The sequence below is a fragment of the Gracilinanus agilis genome, chromosome 4 (genome assembly GCF_016433145.1).
Source record: "Gracilinanus agilis isolate LMUSP501 chromosome 4, AgileGrace, whole genome shotgun sequence".
NCBI classification, from domain to species: Eukaryota; Metazoa; Chordata; class Mammalia; order Didelphimorphia; family Didelphidae; genus Gracilinanus; species Gracilinanus agilis.
In genome coordinates this window covers 486,339,461-486,356,244 of record NC_058133.1, presented here as the reverse complement: position 1 = coordinate 486,356,244, position 16,784 = coordinate 486,339,461, and the positions used below count along the sequence as shown (strand labels likewise).

The 16,784-nt window shown below is 46.4% G+C and overlaps 2 protein-coding genes across 3 annotated transcripts in view; both read left to right on the top strand.

The window, feature by feature from the left end:
- The first annotated feature begins 182 nt into the window (after window positions 1-182).
- On the top strand, window positions 183-6,102 carry SDF2 (stromal cell derived factor 2). The gene is made up of 3 exons (XM_044676275.1): window positions 183-399; window positions 3,253-3,449; window positions 5,407-6,102. Exons 1-3 carry the CDS (start codon window positions 225-227, stop codon window positions 5,692-5,694), a joined length of 660 nt encoding a protein of 219 aa, XP_044532210.1. The 5' UTR covers window positions 183-224; the 3' UTR covers window positions 5,695-6,102.
- A 3,244-nt stretch (window positions 6,103-9,346) lies between these two features.
- KIAA0100 (KIAA0100 ortholog) overlaps window positions 9,347-16,784 on the top strand; it is a 33,575-nt gene continuing 26,137 nt past the window's right edge. The window contains exons 1-10 of one of the 2 annotated variants that reach the window (XM_044672837.1): window positions 9,347-9,464; window positions 10,688-10,817; window positions 13,567-13,616; window positions 13,927-14,074; window positions 14,322-14,440; window positions 14,715-14,775; window positions 14,986-15,144; window positions 16,045-16,072; window positions 16,358-16,484; window positions 16,585-16,709. In XM_044672837.1, coding sequence (XP_044528772.1) covers window positions 9,397-9,464; window positions 10,688-10,817; window positions 13,567-13,616; window positions 13,927-14,074; window positions 14,322-14,440; window positions 14,715-14,775; window positions 14,986-15,144; window positions 16,045-16,072; window positions 16,358-16,484; window positions 16,585-16,709 — 1,015 coding nt within the window. In that variant the 5' untranslated portion in view covers window positions 9,347-9,396. Of the gene's footprint in view, window positions 9,465-10,687; window positions 10,818-13,566; window positions 13,617-13,926; window positions 14,075-14,321; window positions 14,441-14,714; window positions 14,776-14,985; window positions 15,176-16,044; window positions 16,073-16,357; window positions 16,485-16,584; window positions 16,710-16,784 lie in introns of both variants that reach the window. The other variant, XM_044672836.1, reaches the window with a different exon arrangement.

Genomic DNA, 16,784 nt, shown 5'->3' with positions numbered 1-16,784 from the left:
GGGCCCGAGCGACGGAGGAACACCTAGGAGGGCGGCAAAAAAGTGACCTCCGGAGGCTTCCGCGAGGGGGCGCGAACGGGAGCCAAGCGAGTCCGGCCGTTTCCTCCCGGCGCTCTAGCGGGAGGGAGCATAGAGAGCTGAGGCTCGGAGGCGCCTCTTCCTCCTGGGCCTGACTCCGCCCACTGCTTCCGGTTCCGGGGAGGAGCCGTGATTCCGTCGGGGCGATGGGGCGGTGGGGCCCGGCCGGGACCGTAGTGCCGCCGCTACTGCTGTTTGGGGGGTTGCTGGCCCTGGCTGGGGCTTCCGATCTGCCCCTCGTCACTTGCGGCTCTGTCGTGAAGCTCCTCAACACGCGCCACAACGTCCGGTTGCACTCGCATGACGTACACTACGGGTCTGGTGAGCTCACGGGGCGGGGCCGGGAAGGGGGAAGAACGGGAAAAGTCCCCTCCCTTTAGAGGGGGCGGGGTCTCGTGTATGTGTGGGGAACCCCAGGGGCGGGGCCTGAGCGTGCTCCAAAAGCGAGGGGGAGGGGAAACCCAGTTGGAGGCCGCGAAGACCGGAAAAACACGTGGGTGGAGGAGCCCAGAACTTCGAGGAATCTGGTGAGGGCAGAAGGAGGACGTTCCTGGAGGAGGAGAAGAAGAGACTTTTGAAGCTGACCTAGTTGGGGTGGAGAGGAAGAAGAATTAGAGAATAGGAAAGCCCCTGGAGAGACCTTGGCCTCATAGAGGTGTGGGAGGGAGTGGGGCAGACCTTGGCTCTGGAGACAGCCCTGGGGGTTAATGAAAGGACTTCTCAAACACTGGGCAGTAACCAGGCTTGGGCAAGACCAAAAGATTTTGGTTTATCCAAAATGGCAGAAGGTAATTGGGCTTGCAAGCAGGCTCAGTGAAGGCCTTTAACTCAACCTTTCCAAAACCAAAATTATCCCATCTCCTACCCCACAAATCTAGACCACCTCCTATGGAGAGTATTGCTTCTTCCCAGTGATTGTCTTGGAGTCTGATATGCATAATGATTATAGCTTGAACTCTGGAAAGGAATTTAGAAATCATCTAGTCCAATTCCTTCATTTAATAGAGGAGAAAATCTGGCAATCCAATCAGTTACCAAATCCTGTTGATTCTATCCCTACAGTATCTAACATCTGTCTTCTTTCCTCTCAGGCAGCCATCACTTTTGTTCAGTTGACTGTTGCAGTAAGTTCCTAGTTGGCTTCCTGAGCTTCCTTCCAGTTTTCTCCCTTCTTCAACCCATCTTTTCCACACAGCTATCAAAATAATCTTAAAGAAGAGGCTTGACAATGCCACTCTGAAGCTCAAAAATTTTCAGGGATTCTAATTTCTTTTAAGGGAAAATGAAAATTTCCTTTCTTTTGTTTTTTAGCATTATTTTTCTTTGTACCCCCAGCACTTAGCAGAGTATCTGACCCATGGTAAAGAGTTAATACATTCCTTATAGCTTGATTTCCAATATATCTCTACTTTATCTTTCTAGATTGATTTCATATGATTCCCACTCCTGCACTTCTCTTTCTAGCTAATCCAATTTACTTTCTTTCTACACGACCTTCTACTTCCCTCCCCTTCCCTCCTGGGCTTCCTCACTTCTGCTAACTTTCCAATCATTAGTGCCCTCAGTTAATTGGTATTTATATATTTTTCATTTGCCTTTCTGTACATATTGTTGCAATACCCTCTCTAAGTAAGATGTAAGCTCTTTTAAGGGCAGGGACAAGTTTAATTTTTATCATTATATTTCTAGCACATAGTAGATACTTAAAAACACTTGCTTTCTGTCTTAGAATTGATATTATGTATCAATTCCAAGGCAGAAAGTTAGTAAGGGCTGGGCAATTGGGGTTAAGACACTTTCCCAGGGTAACAACATCTAGAAAGTCTCTGAGGCCAGATTTGAACCTAGAAACTCCCATCTCCAGGCTTGGCTCTCTATCTGTTGAGCCACATACCTTTTCCACATAGAAATACCTGTTCAGTGGAGTTAGCATGATACAGTGGGAAAAGAGTTAGCTTTAGAGTTGGAGTATCCAGGTTCTAATCCTGCCTCTGATCCTTATTACTTGTGTAACCTTGGGGACAAACTAGGTAATCTCCATGGGCCTCAGTTTCCTCATCTGTAAAATGAAGGAGTTGGTCTGCAGCGATGGGGGGGGGGGGGGAGAGGGGTGATGGCCACAGGTGCATTTATCTTTCCTATTAATTGCTATTAAAATTTTTTAAAAATTAATTTCCAAGGAGCTAAGTAATATTTTTTCTGGAAAGGGGGCAGTAGGCAAAAAAAAGTTTGGGAACCACTGATCTAGAGCCATGGTACCAGGCATGGAGGGAGCTGCTCCATTCCTCCTCTCCACAGCAATGGAGGACATTTTTTTGCAGGCCCCACTCCTTTGTCTAGCTGTCCAATGTAAGCATTTCCTCCCTACTCTGTCTGGGGTAATGAGGAGGGGAGGGAAGCCTCACAAGCAGCATGAAATTGCAGTTTGGGCACTCAATCTTGAAAATGTTTGCCAAGGCTGGTCTAAAGGGTCTCTGGAAATACCTTCTAACTCACTCATAATGTGTGAATACAAGAATTAAATTTCTGTGGAGGGTTTCACTGTGCTTCCTCAGTCACCTCGGTTTATCATCTCTGGAATCAGGCCACACCCTTCACAGGCAGTCATTTGCTGACTTAATGATTTTGTGTCTATCTGCTCTCTTCTCTGACCTCTTCTCTCCACTCTGAAAGCACTATAGTTCAGTGCTTTATTTCCTTTCTCCTAGACCATTGCCGTAATCTTCTTGGTTTCCCTATTTCTTGTCTCTTTCTGGGGCAGTCCATCTTTATCATAGTTGCCAAATTAGCATTCCTGAAAAACAGAGAGGACCATGTCACTTCCCTACTCAAATCTTCTATGGTGCCCTATTCCTTTTAGGCTAAATACAAATGCCTCAGCCTGGCATTTAAAAACTTAATCTGGCTCCCACCTGTCTTTACAGTCTTTTTTAAAAATATATTATTGTTTTAGATATTCTAGTGTGGGGGAGTCAAATGAGGGCATATTAACCACAAATTAGCATTATCTGTGTTTTATTACATTTTTATTGATTTTGTTAACATTTCCCAATTATATTTTAATATGGTTCTTGCCACATATTTGCTGCATAGTTTGACACCTTTGTACTAGTTGATGACCAAATTTCCTTCTAGCTCTCAATCAGAGCCTAGAACATCTTCATTTTTCTCCAGGCAGTGGGCAGCAGTCAGTTACAGGAGTATCAGATGTGGACGACAGCAACAGTTATTGGCGGATCCGAGGGAAAACCTCTACAGTATGTGAGAGAGGAACCCCAGTGAGATGTGGCCAGTCAATCAGACTGACTCATGTCAATACTGGGCGGAATCTTCACAGTCACCATTTCTCTTCACCCCTTTCTGGCAACCAGGTGAGCCCAGGGCTGGAAGAGCCTCACACAGTGGTATTGTTTGGTTTCCTGGTTGTCAGGCCTGTTTGATGGGGGATTATTTGCTCCCCTTTTTACTCACTAGGAGAAATGTATCTATTTTGAAGGAGAAAACCAGTTCTGGGCAAGAGGGAGGCTTATTTGGCTCTCAGTGGAGTAAAAAGGAGAGGGAGAACCAGAGATCAACTCAGTAGAAAAGGATTGGGAGGTTTCTCTTTAATCTAATTGATTTTAAAAAATAAAGTATTTTGCTTTATTTAGAAAGTGGAATATTCTGTAGTACCAGGTTACCATTGGGAGGATGAAAGGAAGGAAAGGAAGGAAAAGAACCATCCTTGCTCCTAATGACTTTACCATTCAATTAGGGAATTGAGGTAAAAGTTCATAAGAAGTCATACAATATAAGAATTCAGTATCAGCATAATTCAAAGGTATCAGAGACTTCACAAAGCCTGAAAAATTACCAAATAAAATCAGATTTATACCTTAATTTGGTTATATTGATGTCATCTCCACTTTACCAAACAAATCATTTGCGATAGATTAGAACTTTAGGCACTTCAGGCATTTCTTGCCACAGCTATTGTATTGACTTTATAATCCTACCCTGTTGACTCCTGGGAGTTCCTATTGCTTCCAGGATCAAAAACAAAATGCTCTGTTGGCATTCCAAGCCCTTTATAACCTAGCCCCCTCTTTTTGGTCTTCTTACTCCTTAATTCCTCCCCCTTTCCCCCCACTATCCAATAACATTGACCTCTATCTTTTGGCTCCAGGCATTTTCTATGACTGTTCTGATGCCTGATATATTCTCCCTCCTCTTCTGCTGACCTCTCAGACTTCCAACTAAAATCCCACCTTCTATAGGAAGTCTTTTCCATCCCCTCTTTAATTCCAGGGTCTTCCCTCTTAATTATTTCCTATGTTTTCTGCTTAGAGCTTGTTGGTACATAGTTTGTTGTCTCACCGATTAGATTATAAACTTCTTAAGGGCTGGGACTGTTTTTTGCCTCTTTTTTGTATCCCCATCAATTAGCATAGTGCCAGCCTATGTACTTAAAAATCATAATTGACTAACTAAGTCTACCACCACTCTTTCCCTTCTCTAGCTCATTCTTTACACACTACCAAAGTAGTTTCCTAATGCATAAGCCTAACAGTTCTACTTACCAAGACTTTCACTATCTCCCCACTGGTTACTCTTGGGCCTTGTCTTCAAGGCCTCACATTTTGGCTTGACTGGGATATTCTGACATTATTTTCCAGTATACCCTTCACCTACCCTATGCTGTAACCAAATATTCTACTCACTGTTTATTTCTCCCATTATGTCCTTTCCTTATATCTGCCCACCCTGTTTCCTACTCCTGATATAAATCCCTCCTATGCATTAAAATCCTTTTCTTCTTTTAAGCTCCCCTTCCATTACCAACTCTTTCATAAAGCCTTCTCTACTATTTGGAAGCTGACTTTCCTTTGAATCTCTCAGACTTCTCAATTTGACCCCTCTTGCATTTAAGCTAAATGTATTATAGTTATTTAGCCATTTCTGTACATTTTGCCATCTCCCCCTTTCCTAAATCAGTTATGAACTCCTTGAGAACAAGGATGAGGTCCTTCTTCATCTCCCCCTCTTTATAAACAGTAGATGTTAGGCAAATATTTCTTGACTTGTATTAACTTATTTGTATTCTTTTGGGGGCTATTCTTGTTTTTTTTTTGAGAGAGGAGAGAGGGAAGGGGGGTTTGTTTCATAATTCTTCCCCCTTATGTTCTTCCTGTGGAAGTGCTCCCCCTTTTTTTATTTCTTCCCTTCATCTCTCCTTTCTCTTTTATCCATTATTTTTTAATCTACTTATATTTTACTATTTATAATTTATCCATTACTCATATCTCTCCTGGGGCTCATGCTAATTCTTCTACCCTATTTTGCTTCCAGGAAGTGAGTGCATTTGGGGAAGAAGGTGAAGGGGACTCTCTGGATGACTGGACAGTCCTCTGCAGCGGGTCGCACTGGGTGAGGGATGATGAGGTCCGTTTCAAACATGCTTCTACCGATGTGTTGTTGTCTGTCACTGGAGAGCAGTATGGCCGGCCCATTAGTGGCCAAAGAGAGGTACATGGCATGGCCCAGCAAAGCCAGAACAACTATTGGAGAGCCATGGAAGGCATCTTCATGAAGCCCAGTGAGCTGCTTCGGACCGAAACCCATCATGTTGAGCTTTGATGGCCCCACAGCTGGGCTTGGCTTTCCTTGCCACATAGTGTTGAGTCATATCCACTGCTTTCCCCATTGGAGCAGTGGCTGCCTTATCATCTTTGGGGTGAGGATCCAACATGGGAAATTTCTAACGTTCTTAAGAGCAGTAGCTCCCTTCCTGCCAACATGCATCTATCCTTATCCTGGACTTGGCTTCATCTCTTAAATGTGGGAGTTATTGCCAGTGGTGAGACTGGTCCTTTCATCCATTTAGAAGATTATTGGAGTTGGAAGAAATAACAAAGAAAACATCTCCAGGAGATGGGAAATTCCCCTCATTTGGGAGCTTTGGCATAATAGTCCGTTAATAGGGGAGTATAGTCTCCAGTATGTGCTTTTTCTCAGGAGTAATAATAAAAAGAATTTGATTGTCAATCTTTTGAGTGGTCATTTAATCAGGATTCCTATTCTTAGATCTGCTTACCTGTTAAAAGCCTCTTGAAACTACTAGGAACTCCCAGCTGTTGATCTAGTAAGGTCTTCACTTTCCTTAACTATAAGGAACCTTTGACTAGAGGTTCAAATCCTCTTGAAAACCTCCAATTTGTGTGATTTAATGATCAGTGAATTGCTGCAGCCTGGGCCATGATTGAGTCCAGTAGTCATACATTTATCCCAAGGGCACCAGCCTCTACTTCCCTAGATAACCTAGGCAAATGAGGCTAAGTATATGAGGGTGAGCATAAGTCTATGATGGGGAAAAATAGTCACCTCTTGTCCTCAGCCTCCCTCATACTCCTGAAGCTGAGGATTCTGGGATATTGGGCTCCTGAATTCCAGAAGTGTGATGGGGGCGGAAGGGAGGTGGCTGCCATCTGCTGGGATTCCAAGGAATATAGAAAGACTGACTTTATTTTAGGATGGCTTTTTTCCACTCACTCATTTTGCAGCCTTAACATTTAACTTGGAGAACATCAACCCTGTGCTAGGCCTTCCCTGTCCAAGATTTGGTCCCACTCCCAGTGACACAATCCAAATAAAATAGTGAAAGGGGGGCAGCTGGGTAGCTCAGTGGATTGAGAGCCAGACCTAGAGACGGGAGGTCCTAGGTTCAAATCTGGCCTCAGACACTTTCCAGCTGTGTGACCCTGGGCAAGTCACTTGACCCCCATTGCCTACCCTTCCCACTCTTCTGCCTTGGAGCCACTACACAGTATTGACTCCAAGACAGAAGGTAAGGGTTTAAAAAATAAATAAAATAGTGAAAGTCCACCTATAGAAACCCTGATTTCAGAAAAACTTCCCATTTCTCCAGTTTAACTGCCTAGATTCACCAAAGAAGAAAAGGCCTTGAGCAGGGCTAGATGTAACAGTGTTATGGAAAAGAAGGGATAAGAACAAATTTGGCATAGGGAAACTGAAGGAATCTAAGGAGAAATTGCAAGAGTTGGGATGAGCTGGGACTAGAAAAGCAAAAGAGAGATAACTAAACAGCCTTCACGGAATTTGGGAGATGCAGAATGAGGATGTAAGTGAGCAGCTGTCTGGAAGAAGGGAAGTGGCCAGATAAGTGAGCGGGCAACTCGGGAGGGTTGAGCTCTGACTTTCCTTGCTTACTGGGAATCAGTAATATTATTCACCTTATTAGAAGGCTGACAATTGAGCTAGAGACAGAATTATTAGGGGAAGATATAAGAGGAAAATGGTTTCAGATAAAACCTTAGCAGATATTTGTAGAAAAAAAGTTAGTTTAAGAAACTTACCATCGTATTCCTCTTTGAGCCCCAGGTGCCTTACGCTGTCAAGCACTTTGAATATGTGCTTCCTCAGGAATTAAACTTGGCTTGTTTCATCTGTATCTATCGTGGTTTCACAAAGTGATTCCTGCAGGGGAGGAACCAGATTCCGCCCATGCTTTATTTATAGCCCCTAAACTTTGTTCCATGCGGTGCACAGAGATGCTTAATGTTTGGTGAGTGAAAAGGAGTTTGAAGAGCTCAATGTGCAAAGCTGAGTGTTGGGCACTGGGCACTGGCTAGAATAAGATACTCTCCACGGTAAATGAACTAAATGCAGTGTTTCTATCCCTATTTTGGTACTTGGAATGACTCATGGTTTTATCTGTGTGTTTCTTTCAAAGTGCAGATTACCATCCCTCCATGCTTTCCCATCCTTTATCCATGTTTTACTATTAATTCTCCATGACTGATTAACAGATCCATCCAGCACTCTACAAACTTTTCTAGGCAGGTAGGTGGCCTGGATAGACAGTGTACTAGATTTGGAGCCAGGAAGACCTGAGTGCAAATATGGCCTCAGATGCTCTGTGACCCTGAAGTCATTTCACCTGTCTGCCTCAGTCTCTTCCTCTGTGGAAAAAAAAAATGGAGGTAATAATAGCACCCAGCTCTCCCCAGAGGTTGTGAGGATCAAATGAGTTAACCTAATGGGCAAACCTTAAAGCACTCTGTAAATGCCAGTTGCTATTATTTGCTATGTAATATTCTTTTGATTTTTTAGTATCTGGAAGATAACTACTGTATCAGTTGGGCTTTCCAGATATTTTCTTTCTTTTTCTTTGGATGGGAAAAAGATGATAAAATTGTTGCTCTTTTATCTGCCTAATTAGAACCATAGAGTTCAACTCCCACTCTGCAGATGCAGAACGTGGGCCCAGTGAGCAACAGCTCCTGGGGCGGTTCTGACCCATCTCTGAGCCTGTTCCCTCTGCTTTGGAAGTGGGAGCTGCCCTCCTAGGATCCCTTCCAGCACTGGCATTCTTCAATGCTACGTGGTCTCTTCCCTTTATTCTCCGGCCACTCAGGACCACCTTCATCACAGATAAGAAACTCAGCTCCCCGTGGGGTAATGAATAATCACGCAAGATCACACCATTGCCCTTGAACTTGGCTGCGGGAGACTCATGGGGTGCTTCTCTTAGACAGCCCCCATACCAGGAAGGGAATACTGAATGTCCCTGACCGGTCTTCCAAAGTGGGGGGACTCGCCCAAGGGCCCATATCAGGGAAGGCTACCGTGGCGCCAGCCTAGGTTCCAGTCTCCTGGCCAGACACCCGCTAGCCGGGTGACCTTGGCCAAGTCGCTTCCCCCTTCCCGGACTATCCAAAGCGAGGGGCTGAACCTGACCTCAGCGGTCCCTCCAGGCTCCGTCCAGACTTTAGCTCTTAGGACTCGCTCTCGGGGCTCATGAGACAGAGGAGGGAGAGTGACCCAGCACAGTTCTTCAGTGAGACAAACGCCACGCAGGGACTTGGGCTCCGCCCTCCCTCGGCGCGCAGCGAAGGTCGGCCAGAGCCGGTACCGTCTGAAGGGGGAGGTGAAAGGGGCGGAACGAACATCGTTCCTGGCTCCTCCCTCCGCTATGGAGCGGCTGGGGGAGGGGGCGGAGCTAAATTAGAGGAACGTGTGTCGACTCCTCCTCCTCGCACTGGCGCTGCAGCCTGGAAGAGGGAGGCTGGGGCTGACGGAGGGGGCCGTCCTAAGGAAGAAGAACGTGTACCGGCCCTGCCCCTTTTCGCCCTCCCTCTCTCGCTCGCTGGCGCCGCGGGGGGGAGGGGGAGGAGGGGTCGGGACCGGGACTGGGCGGGGCTCGCGGCGTCTCCTCCTCGCGCCATCCCCCGCGCAGGCGGCTAGTCGGCCCTCGGAGGCTCCGCACGGAACTCGCGGGGGCCGGGGCCGGGGCCGGGGCCGTGCGGCACGGGGGCCGCGATGCCTCTGCTCTTGGCTGCGCTGCTATTCTTGCTCCTGATTGCGCTCTGCGCCCTCTTCCTAGGCCGGTGAGGGGTAGCGGGGGCTGGAGAGAAGGGAGAGGGGCGCGCGGGAACGCGCGTGGAGGGAGGGGCCGTGCAGCGGGGGCGCGCGTGGAAGGAGGGGCCGTGCAGCGGGGGCGCGCGTGGGGGAGGGGCTCAAGGGAAAGGGGAGGGGCTGTGAGGAGCGGGAAGGGAACCCTGTTTGTGGGTCTAGGAGTGGGGGTCCTGGCTCAACTTGTGCGGTGCCCTCCGCTCCAGGTGCCCTTGGGCAAGCACCCACACACACACTTTGCGACCTTTGTTCCGCCCCGCTGAACTCAGGGGGTCACTCACCGCCCTCTGCTGCACTGGAGGTGTTGGGGGGAGCGAGCCGAGGCTTCCTTCTCTCTCTACATGGAGCCGGGGGCTGGGCCGTTCTGGGGAGTGGGGTTCCATCTAGTTCATCCCGCTCCCTGGGAGACCCCCGGGCTGAGCCACAGCAGCGGTTCTCTCTAATAGGGGCCCCTTCTTTCTACGGGGAATCAGAGGCTTCTGATGATCGGCTGGTGGGGGCCTCCTGGTCCAGCTTGAAAGAGAAAATGGGTTCCCTGGTATCCCCTTGGGGAAGGGGCAAGAGGGGCTCCTGACTTAGACCCTGGGGCCGGGGAAGACCCGTGAAGCGGCAGGATGGAGGCAGAGCAGCTTGATAGATGGAGAACCAGAAGGGGTTTCCGAAGTCTCGTTTTACAAGTCAGGAACCAAAGCTCAGAGAGGGCTGCATAGATAGTAAGTGCCAGAGCAGAGGTCACCGAGTGCCTCCCCTCTCCCCCCCATTTTACTGAGGCACACCCAAGCTTACATGATTAGTAATGGCCTGAAGCAGGACTGCACTTTCTACTGGACCCATCAGGAGCTATGGGGAGGGAGCAGCTGGGTGGTGCAGTGGATAGAGAGAGCCAGGTCTAGAAAGAAATGGGAGGCCTTGGGTTCAAATCTGCCTCCAGACACTTCTTAGCTGTATGACCTTGGACAAATCACTTAACCCCAATTGACTTAGCCCTTACCACTCTTCTGCCTTAGAACCAATACACACTATTGATTCTTACACAGAAAGTGACGGTTTAATAGAAAAAAAAGAGCCAAGGGGAGAATAAGTAGGCTTGCCAAGAACATACACCACCGAACAGGACACTGCTTATATCATTCTTTGGCTGGCAGAGATGTCTGTGGAATCCCACAGAGAGGGAGCACTCACCAGGATCTTTTGGCAGGTGGCTTCTGGTCCGATTGGCCACCAAGTGGTGTCATCGGAGGCTTCAAGCTGAGCTGAAGATTGGCTCCTTTGGCTTCTTCTGGATTCAGAATGTTAGTCTTAAGTTTGAGCAGCACCAGCAAACAGTGGTGAGTATTAGGGAATTCCATCAATCAGGAGGTGGAGGGGAAACTCAGCTGAATCTCTGCAGTAGCTGAGAATGTCTTCTTTCCACGATAAAGTGTTCCATTGTCTCCTGCAATTCTAATGATTTAAAAAAAAATATTTAAATGATCAGTACTTTTGGAATTTACTGTGGTGTGTTGCAAGAGGCTTCATGATATAGTGTCTAAAAGGAGGCACAGTGGATAGGGCTCTAGGTCTGGAGTTGGAAAGACCTGGGTTCAAATTTAGCCTCACTCTCATGAAGGGAGAGGGGTAATAAGAAATTGGGCAATGTAACAATAAATAACATCAATAAAAATTATAAAAGAAAAAATTTAGCCTCAGATACTTCCTAGATATGTGACCCTGGGCAAGTCACTTAGTCCCATTTGCTTAGCCCTTGCCATTCTTCTTTCTTAGAATTGACACTTAAGACAAAAGATAAGGTTTTAAAATATGTATATAGCATATAAAAGGTTAGCTTCAGAAGTAGGAACATCTGGTTTCAAATCTTTCCTCCAACAGTGGATGTATGATCTTGGGCAAACAAATCTCTCAGACTGGATATTATAGATAAGTTGCCAACCTGCATTGGTGATGATAACCCCAATGAAATCATATGTCTAGACCAAAAAAAACCAAAACCCATTATGAGATGTGGCTCTTTTCCTTTTGTTGTTTTGGCCTACTGGTATCCATTTTCCTGCCAGTTATTGAAAAAAATAATAATTTCCCATAATTTTTTTAAACCCTTACCTTCTGCCTTAGAAGCAATACTGTATATTGGTTCCTAGGCAAAAAAGTGATAAAAGCTAGGCAATGGGTATTAAATGACTTGCCCAAGGTCACATAGTTAGGAAGTGTCTAAGGCCAGATTTGAACCCAGGAACCCCTTTCTCTGGGACTGGTTCTCAATTCACTAAGACACCTAGCTGCCCCCCATAATGTTTTATGGTCACACATTCTTCATTTGAAAAATGAGAGAGATGGTCATATATAACTTCAAAGATTCCTTCCAACTCCAAATCTGAGCTTTTGTGAGTGATGCTGTTATATTCCTTTGGTTCTGTGATCTCTGTTTTGTTCCATTAATCTGTTTTCATACATTTAAAAAAAAAAGAAAGAAAGAAAAACCAGACAGTTTTGATAATGGCCACCACTTTGAGATTTGGCGATGCAAGTCCGCTTTATCTTTTATTTTCCCTGTCATTCTCTTTGGTAGTGTTTTTTCTGATAAATTTTGTTAATCCCAATGCTATGAAGTAGCTTATTGGTATTTTGATTGGTATTACACTAAATCCACAAGTTAATTTGCATAGTACTGCCATTTTTGTTGTGTTGGATTAACCTAATTATTACATGCATTAGAAAGTTTCTTAATTATCTAATAATCCAGCTACACGTCAACCATAGTTTCTTCATTCTTGAATGCTAGGTAGCTTTTCCCAGTTAATTACTTCTTTGAAGTTTCTTTGCCTTCGTTAATCCTGAATCTAACTTGAGAATGCCTGGTTTAAGGCAAGTCAGTTGGTCAGTCAAGAACAGTTATTGAACACCAGCTGTGGGCCTGTCTGGGCTCTGTATAAAGATATGAGAGAGATAGTTTACTGTGTAATGGCAGAAACGGACTGATATACCCCTAAAAAACTTGTAACGTAAATATACTCTGTTATTACTATGAGAGAAAATGTATCGATCTCCACATGTTCACACTGCCTGGCTCCTGCTCTTGGAAACTCCTCCTTACTTATTTCTGCCCTTCAGGTGCAGCACAGCATCATTGAAAGGGCACTGGATGGGGCAGCTGGGTGGCACAGTGGATGGAGAGCCAGCCAAATCTGGCCTTAGGCACTGCCTGGCTGTGTGACCTTGGGCAAGTCAGTTAACCCCCATTCCCTAGGCCTTACCCTTCTGCCTTAGAATTTATACTGAGACCAAAGGTAAGGGTTTTTAAAAGAAAAGAAAGGGAAGAAAGAAGGCAGAGAGGGTATTGGAAAGAGTTGGGTTTGAACCCTGGCGTAGTCATTAGTATGACCATTCACCCTGGACCTCAGCCACTTCTTCTGTAAAATGAAGGTCTGGAATGAGGTTCCTTCCAGCTTCCAATCTAGTATTTCTGATTTCTCTGAGCCTCTAGCTCTGTAATTGTGAATTGTTGATAATAGTAACATTTACCTAAAATGAAATTATACCCGTAAAGGCTGATATAAACGTTAAAAAAAGTGCTCTCATGTGTAAATATGAATTGTAGAATAATAATACTAATATTCCTGTTATCTTTCTTCACAGCTCAGCTCAGGTGGTGCCTCTTTTTGGCCTTCCTTATCCCCATAGCTGATAGCAATTGTTCCTAGAGCACTTTCCCCTTTGCCCCATTCCCTCCCAACTCTGTATGATGTTTATCTGTGCGGTGCCATAGTGTCTTCCCACCATCCCCTTCCCCACAAGTAGACTAGAATCATTCTGAGGAAAGGGACTACTCTTTTTTTTGTCTTTTTCCTCCAACACTTAGCACAGTGCTTTGCATATAGTTGGTGCTTAATAAATGTCTGTGGAGTTGAATTGATCCAAGTGGGTTTAGTGTAGGCCTATGGACCACCTTCCTTCCCTGCTACTCCTCTGCTCTTGCCTCTGACCCCAGTGTCCCAGTGACCCTTGTGTCAGTTGTGGAGGTTGTTGCCCAGGTCTTAGCTGGCAGCAGCTGCACAAAAGCCTTTTCCCATACTGTTCCAGGAAATTGATAGTGTGTGGATTTCCAGCAAACTCCTGAGCCATGATCTGCCGTGAGTATCTCATCTTACATTTTCTGTTAGGGAGATTCTTGCAGTTTGGGGTAGGGACTGTTGAATAGGACCTGATTAAGGAGAAGCCTTACACCCTGAGGAGGGAACTGGGTCTCATCTCTTTAAAGCCTCCCTATTGGTCCTGTCCTGGGAACTTGGTAAGACAGAGAGTGACCTCTGCCACCAGTTCTAACTTCCTGGGCTGAGTCCTGCTCTCAGGGAAGTTGGGAGGTTAGAGGGAAGGGATGGTTCTCTGGCTGATGTATAGGTTAAGTTGCTGGTGGTAGTCAGGTCTCTCCCCTGGAGGCAGGCATTATGTGGCACTGTGTTTTGGGGAGGTGCGGATCAGAACTGATCTACAGAAGATGTCTGGCCTGCCTACCTCTTTCTCCACGACCACTCGGGTAGATCACAAGGAGCTTCCCCTCAGCCCATCCCTGCTGAGGATTGCCTGCCAGGTAAGACCTTTCCCCATTTCCTGGGCCCTGTGGCCATGGATAGACCCATGTTTCCAGCTGGCTTTACCTTTATGTCCTTCTGATTTTTGGGTGTTTCAGAACTGATGTCAGCTGCTGTTTTTTGAGGTTCTGGTTTATATTGCCTGTGGGATGGGAGGTGCCCCTCCTCTTCTGCTGAGGACCTAAGGAAAGAGGGCAAATGGCAGCCTGCCCTTGGCTGTTGTTCATGTTGATTTCTTCCCCTCAGCTTTTCTCTATCCATGTGGACTCTATCAACATTATGGTTCTCAAGGTAGCTACCTCTGAGTCTCTGTGGCATATTCAGATCAGCAGGAGCCGGTTCCTTCTGGAGAGTGATGGAAAGAGGTAAGTGCTGGGTGGGTAGAATCCCAGATGGCAGCATCTAAGCCAACTGTTCCCATTCTGGTACCAGAGAGTAGAAGCCAAGGCAGGGCTAGCTGACAGAATTGTGGAGATGATGCTCCTCACCACCCAAGTTAGGGCAGTTCCATGGCCTGCTTTGAGCTAGGCAAGATGTCAAGTTTTCTGCTCATCTTCTCTTCCTGTAAGCAAAGTTTGGCTGGACATGAAAGTCGAGGAGGGGCCAAGGACCAAAGATTTTGGTTTTTTTCCCTTGTAGGATGGACTGTGAGGTGAGCCTAAGCCAAGTGAATAGCAAAGTCCTGAAGAGTGGTCAGTCGGTGAGTGGGCCATGGGGCCATGTTCTCATCTTTTTCCATATACCAAGGCTTGCATTGTTATTTCTTATACCAATAGTCAGAGTGATTTGTTCTCTGTCAGCCCCCAGGGAACCCTTGGGACCTGCCATATAGTCCATGTACCTTCTTTTTAACCCAAGCCTCCTGGATATGAGGGGGTTGATATGTTGTTTCTCTCACCCCCCTATACAGGAGGACACTTGCCTGGCAGAGCTTTCCCTAGCCATGGACCTGTGTGTGGAGGTGGCTTTAAGCAGCCTGCAGCTGAAGGCTATCACCCTGTACGTGTGGACACTCCATGCAGAGCTGCATGAAGGCCTCTTCCACAGCCAGCTGCTGCACCCAAGCCTGGTGCCTACCTTGAGGCCAGATAAAATGCCAGGTAAAGATAGACCTGTTGATCTTCTTCACCAATGATACACGGAAACCAAGTTTGGAGGTCTTGATATTTACCTGGCATGCTTTTACTTGTCATTGGTCTTAGTTGTTTGCAAAAGGGTCTTGACAGGCAGCTAGGTAGTATGGATAGAGTACTAGGCCTAGAGTCAGAAGGACTTGGGTTCGAATCTGGATTCAGACCCTTCCTAGGTCTGAAGTGAAGATCCTGGGTGATCCTGAACAAGTCAGTTAACCTCATTTGTCTAGCCCTTGCCCCCTTCTGTCTTAGAATTGTTGCTGAGACAGAAAGTAAGAGTTAAAAAAAAAAAGTGGGGGGAGGCTTTGACCTCGAGACTAAGTGGAGCTGGAGTAGGCCTCTTTCTTGTATTGGACTCTTTTTATCTTTTGGACCTGGGAGAAGGAAGGAACAATAGAATTCAATGTCCCTGGAACATTTGCTTAATGACATCTTGGAGACTATAGATTCAATAGGAATTGGCAGTTCAGCCCTGTACCCAAAAAACCCACACGTGCTTAGGCTACATTGAGAGGCCTATTGTGTCCCAGCTTAGAGGAGGTCCTGTTCTGACTTTGCTCTGTTCTGGTAAGGCCATGTCTAGAATTCTGGGGTGTTCCGTTCTGTAGGCCTTGTTTTAGAAGGGATAGTGACAGCTTAGGCTTTGTCCCCAGGAGGGCAGTCAGGATATTGGAGGACCTGGAAAGGATGTTGCATGTGAAGCTTTAACTGAGGAAGAGAAGGCTTGGGGACTAGGGAACATGAATATGAATGTATTTGAAGAGCTGACATGTGACTTCCTCAGTTTAATTCCAGAAGCAGAATTGGGTGCACTGTAGATAGTGGCTTCACATAAGGGAAGGCTTTCTTATCATCAAAGCTGTTTCCAAGGGAAATGGGCTGCCTTGGGAAATAGGGTATTTTTTGCCCACTTTATGGTCTGGCAAAGTCTGGGGGACTGATCCTTGAAGACCTTGTAGAGAGGATGCTTATATAACTGTGGCCTCTGAGGTCCCTTTGCACCCTGTAGTACCATGCTTCTGTGATATGCTATGACAGGGTGGAGGGACAACATTCACTTGGTCTGAAAGGGAAGGGCAGTTTGGGAGAATCCACGGGGCTTTTCTTGGACACAGATCTGTGGGTACATGACTTTTATGTTCACATTTACAGAGATAACAGAAGACCTGGCTGAACCAACGATTCCTGGCTTGAACCTTCTTCAGCTGCTACCAGAGAAAGTGAAAATAGAGCTAGAGAATACCAGTATGGTACTGTCTATGAACAGCCAGAAGAGGTGAGGGCCAGTGGGCAGGCAAGGATGGCCCAGAGCTCCCTGGGGACAGGAATGGGGATAGAGAGGCCTTGGGGCTGAGCTCAGCTCTCTTCTTGGCCAGGCACCTCAACTGGACACTGAAGCTGCTACAGTTCTCTTACCATCGGGATGAGGATCAGTTGCCCCTTCGAAGTTTCACAGCTAATTCAGACATGGCCCAGATGAGCACTGAACTGCTGCTAGAAGGTGGGCAGGATGCCTAATGCTGAGGGACCCCAAGAGGAGGGAGTACAATGACTCATCTCATTTATTCTTTTTCCT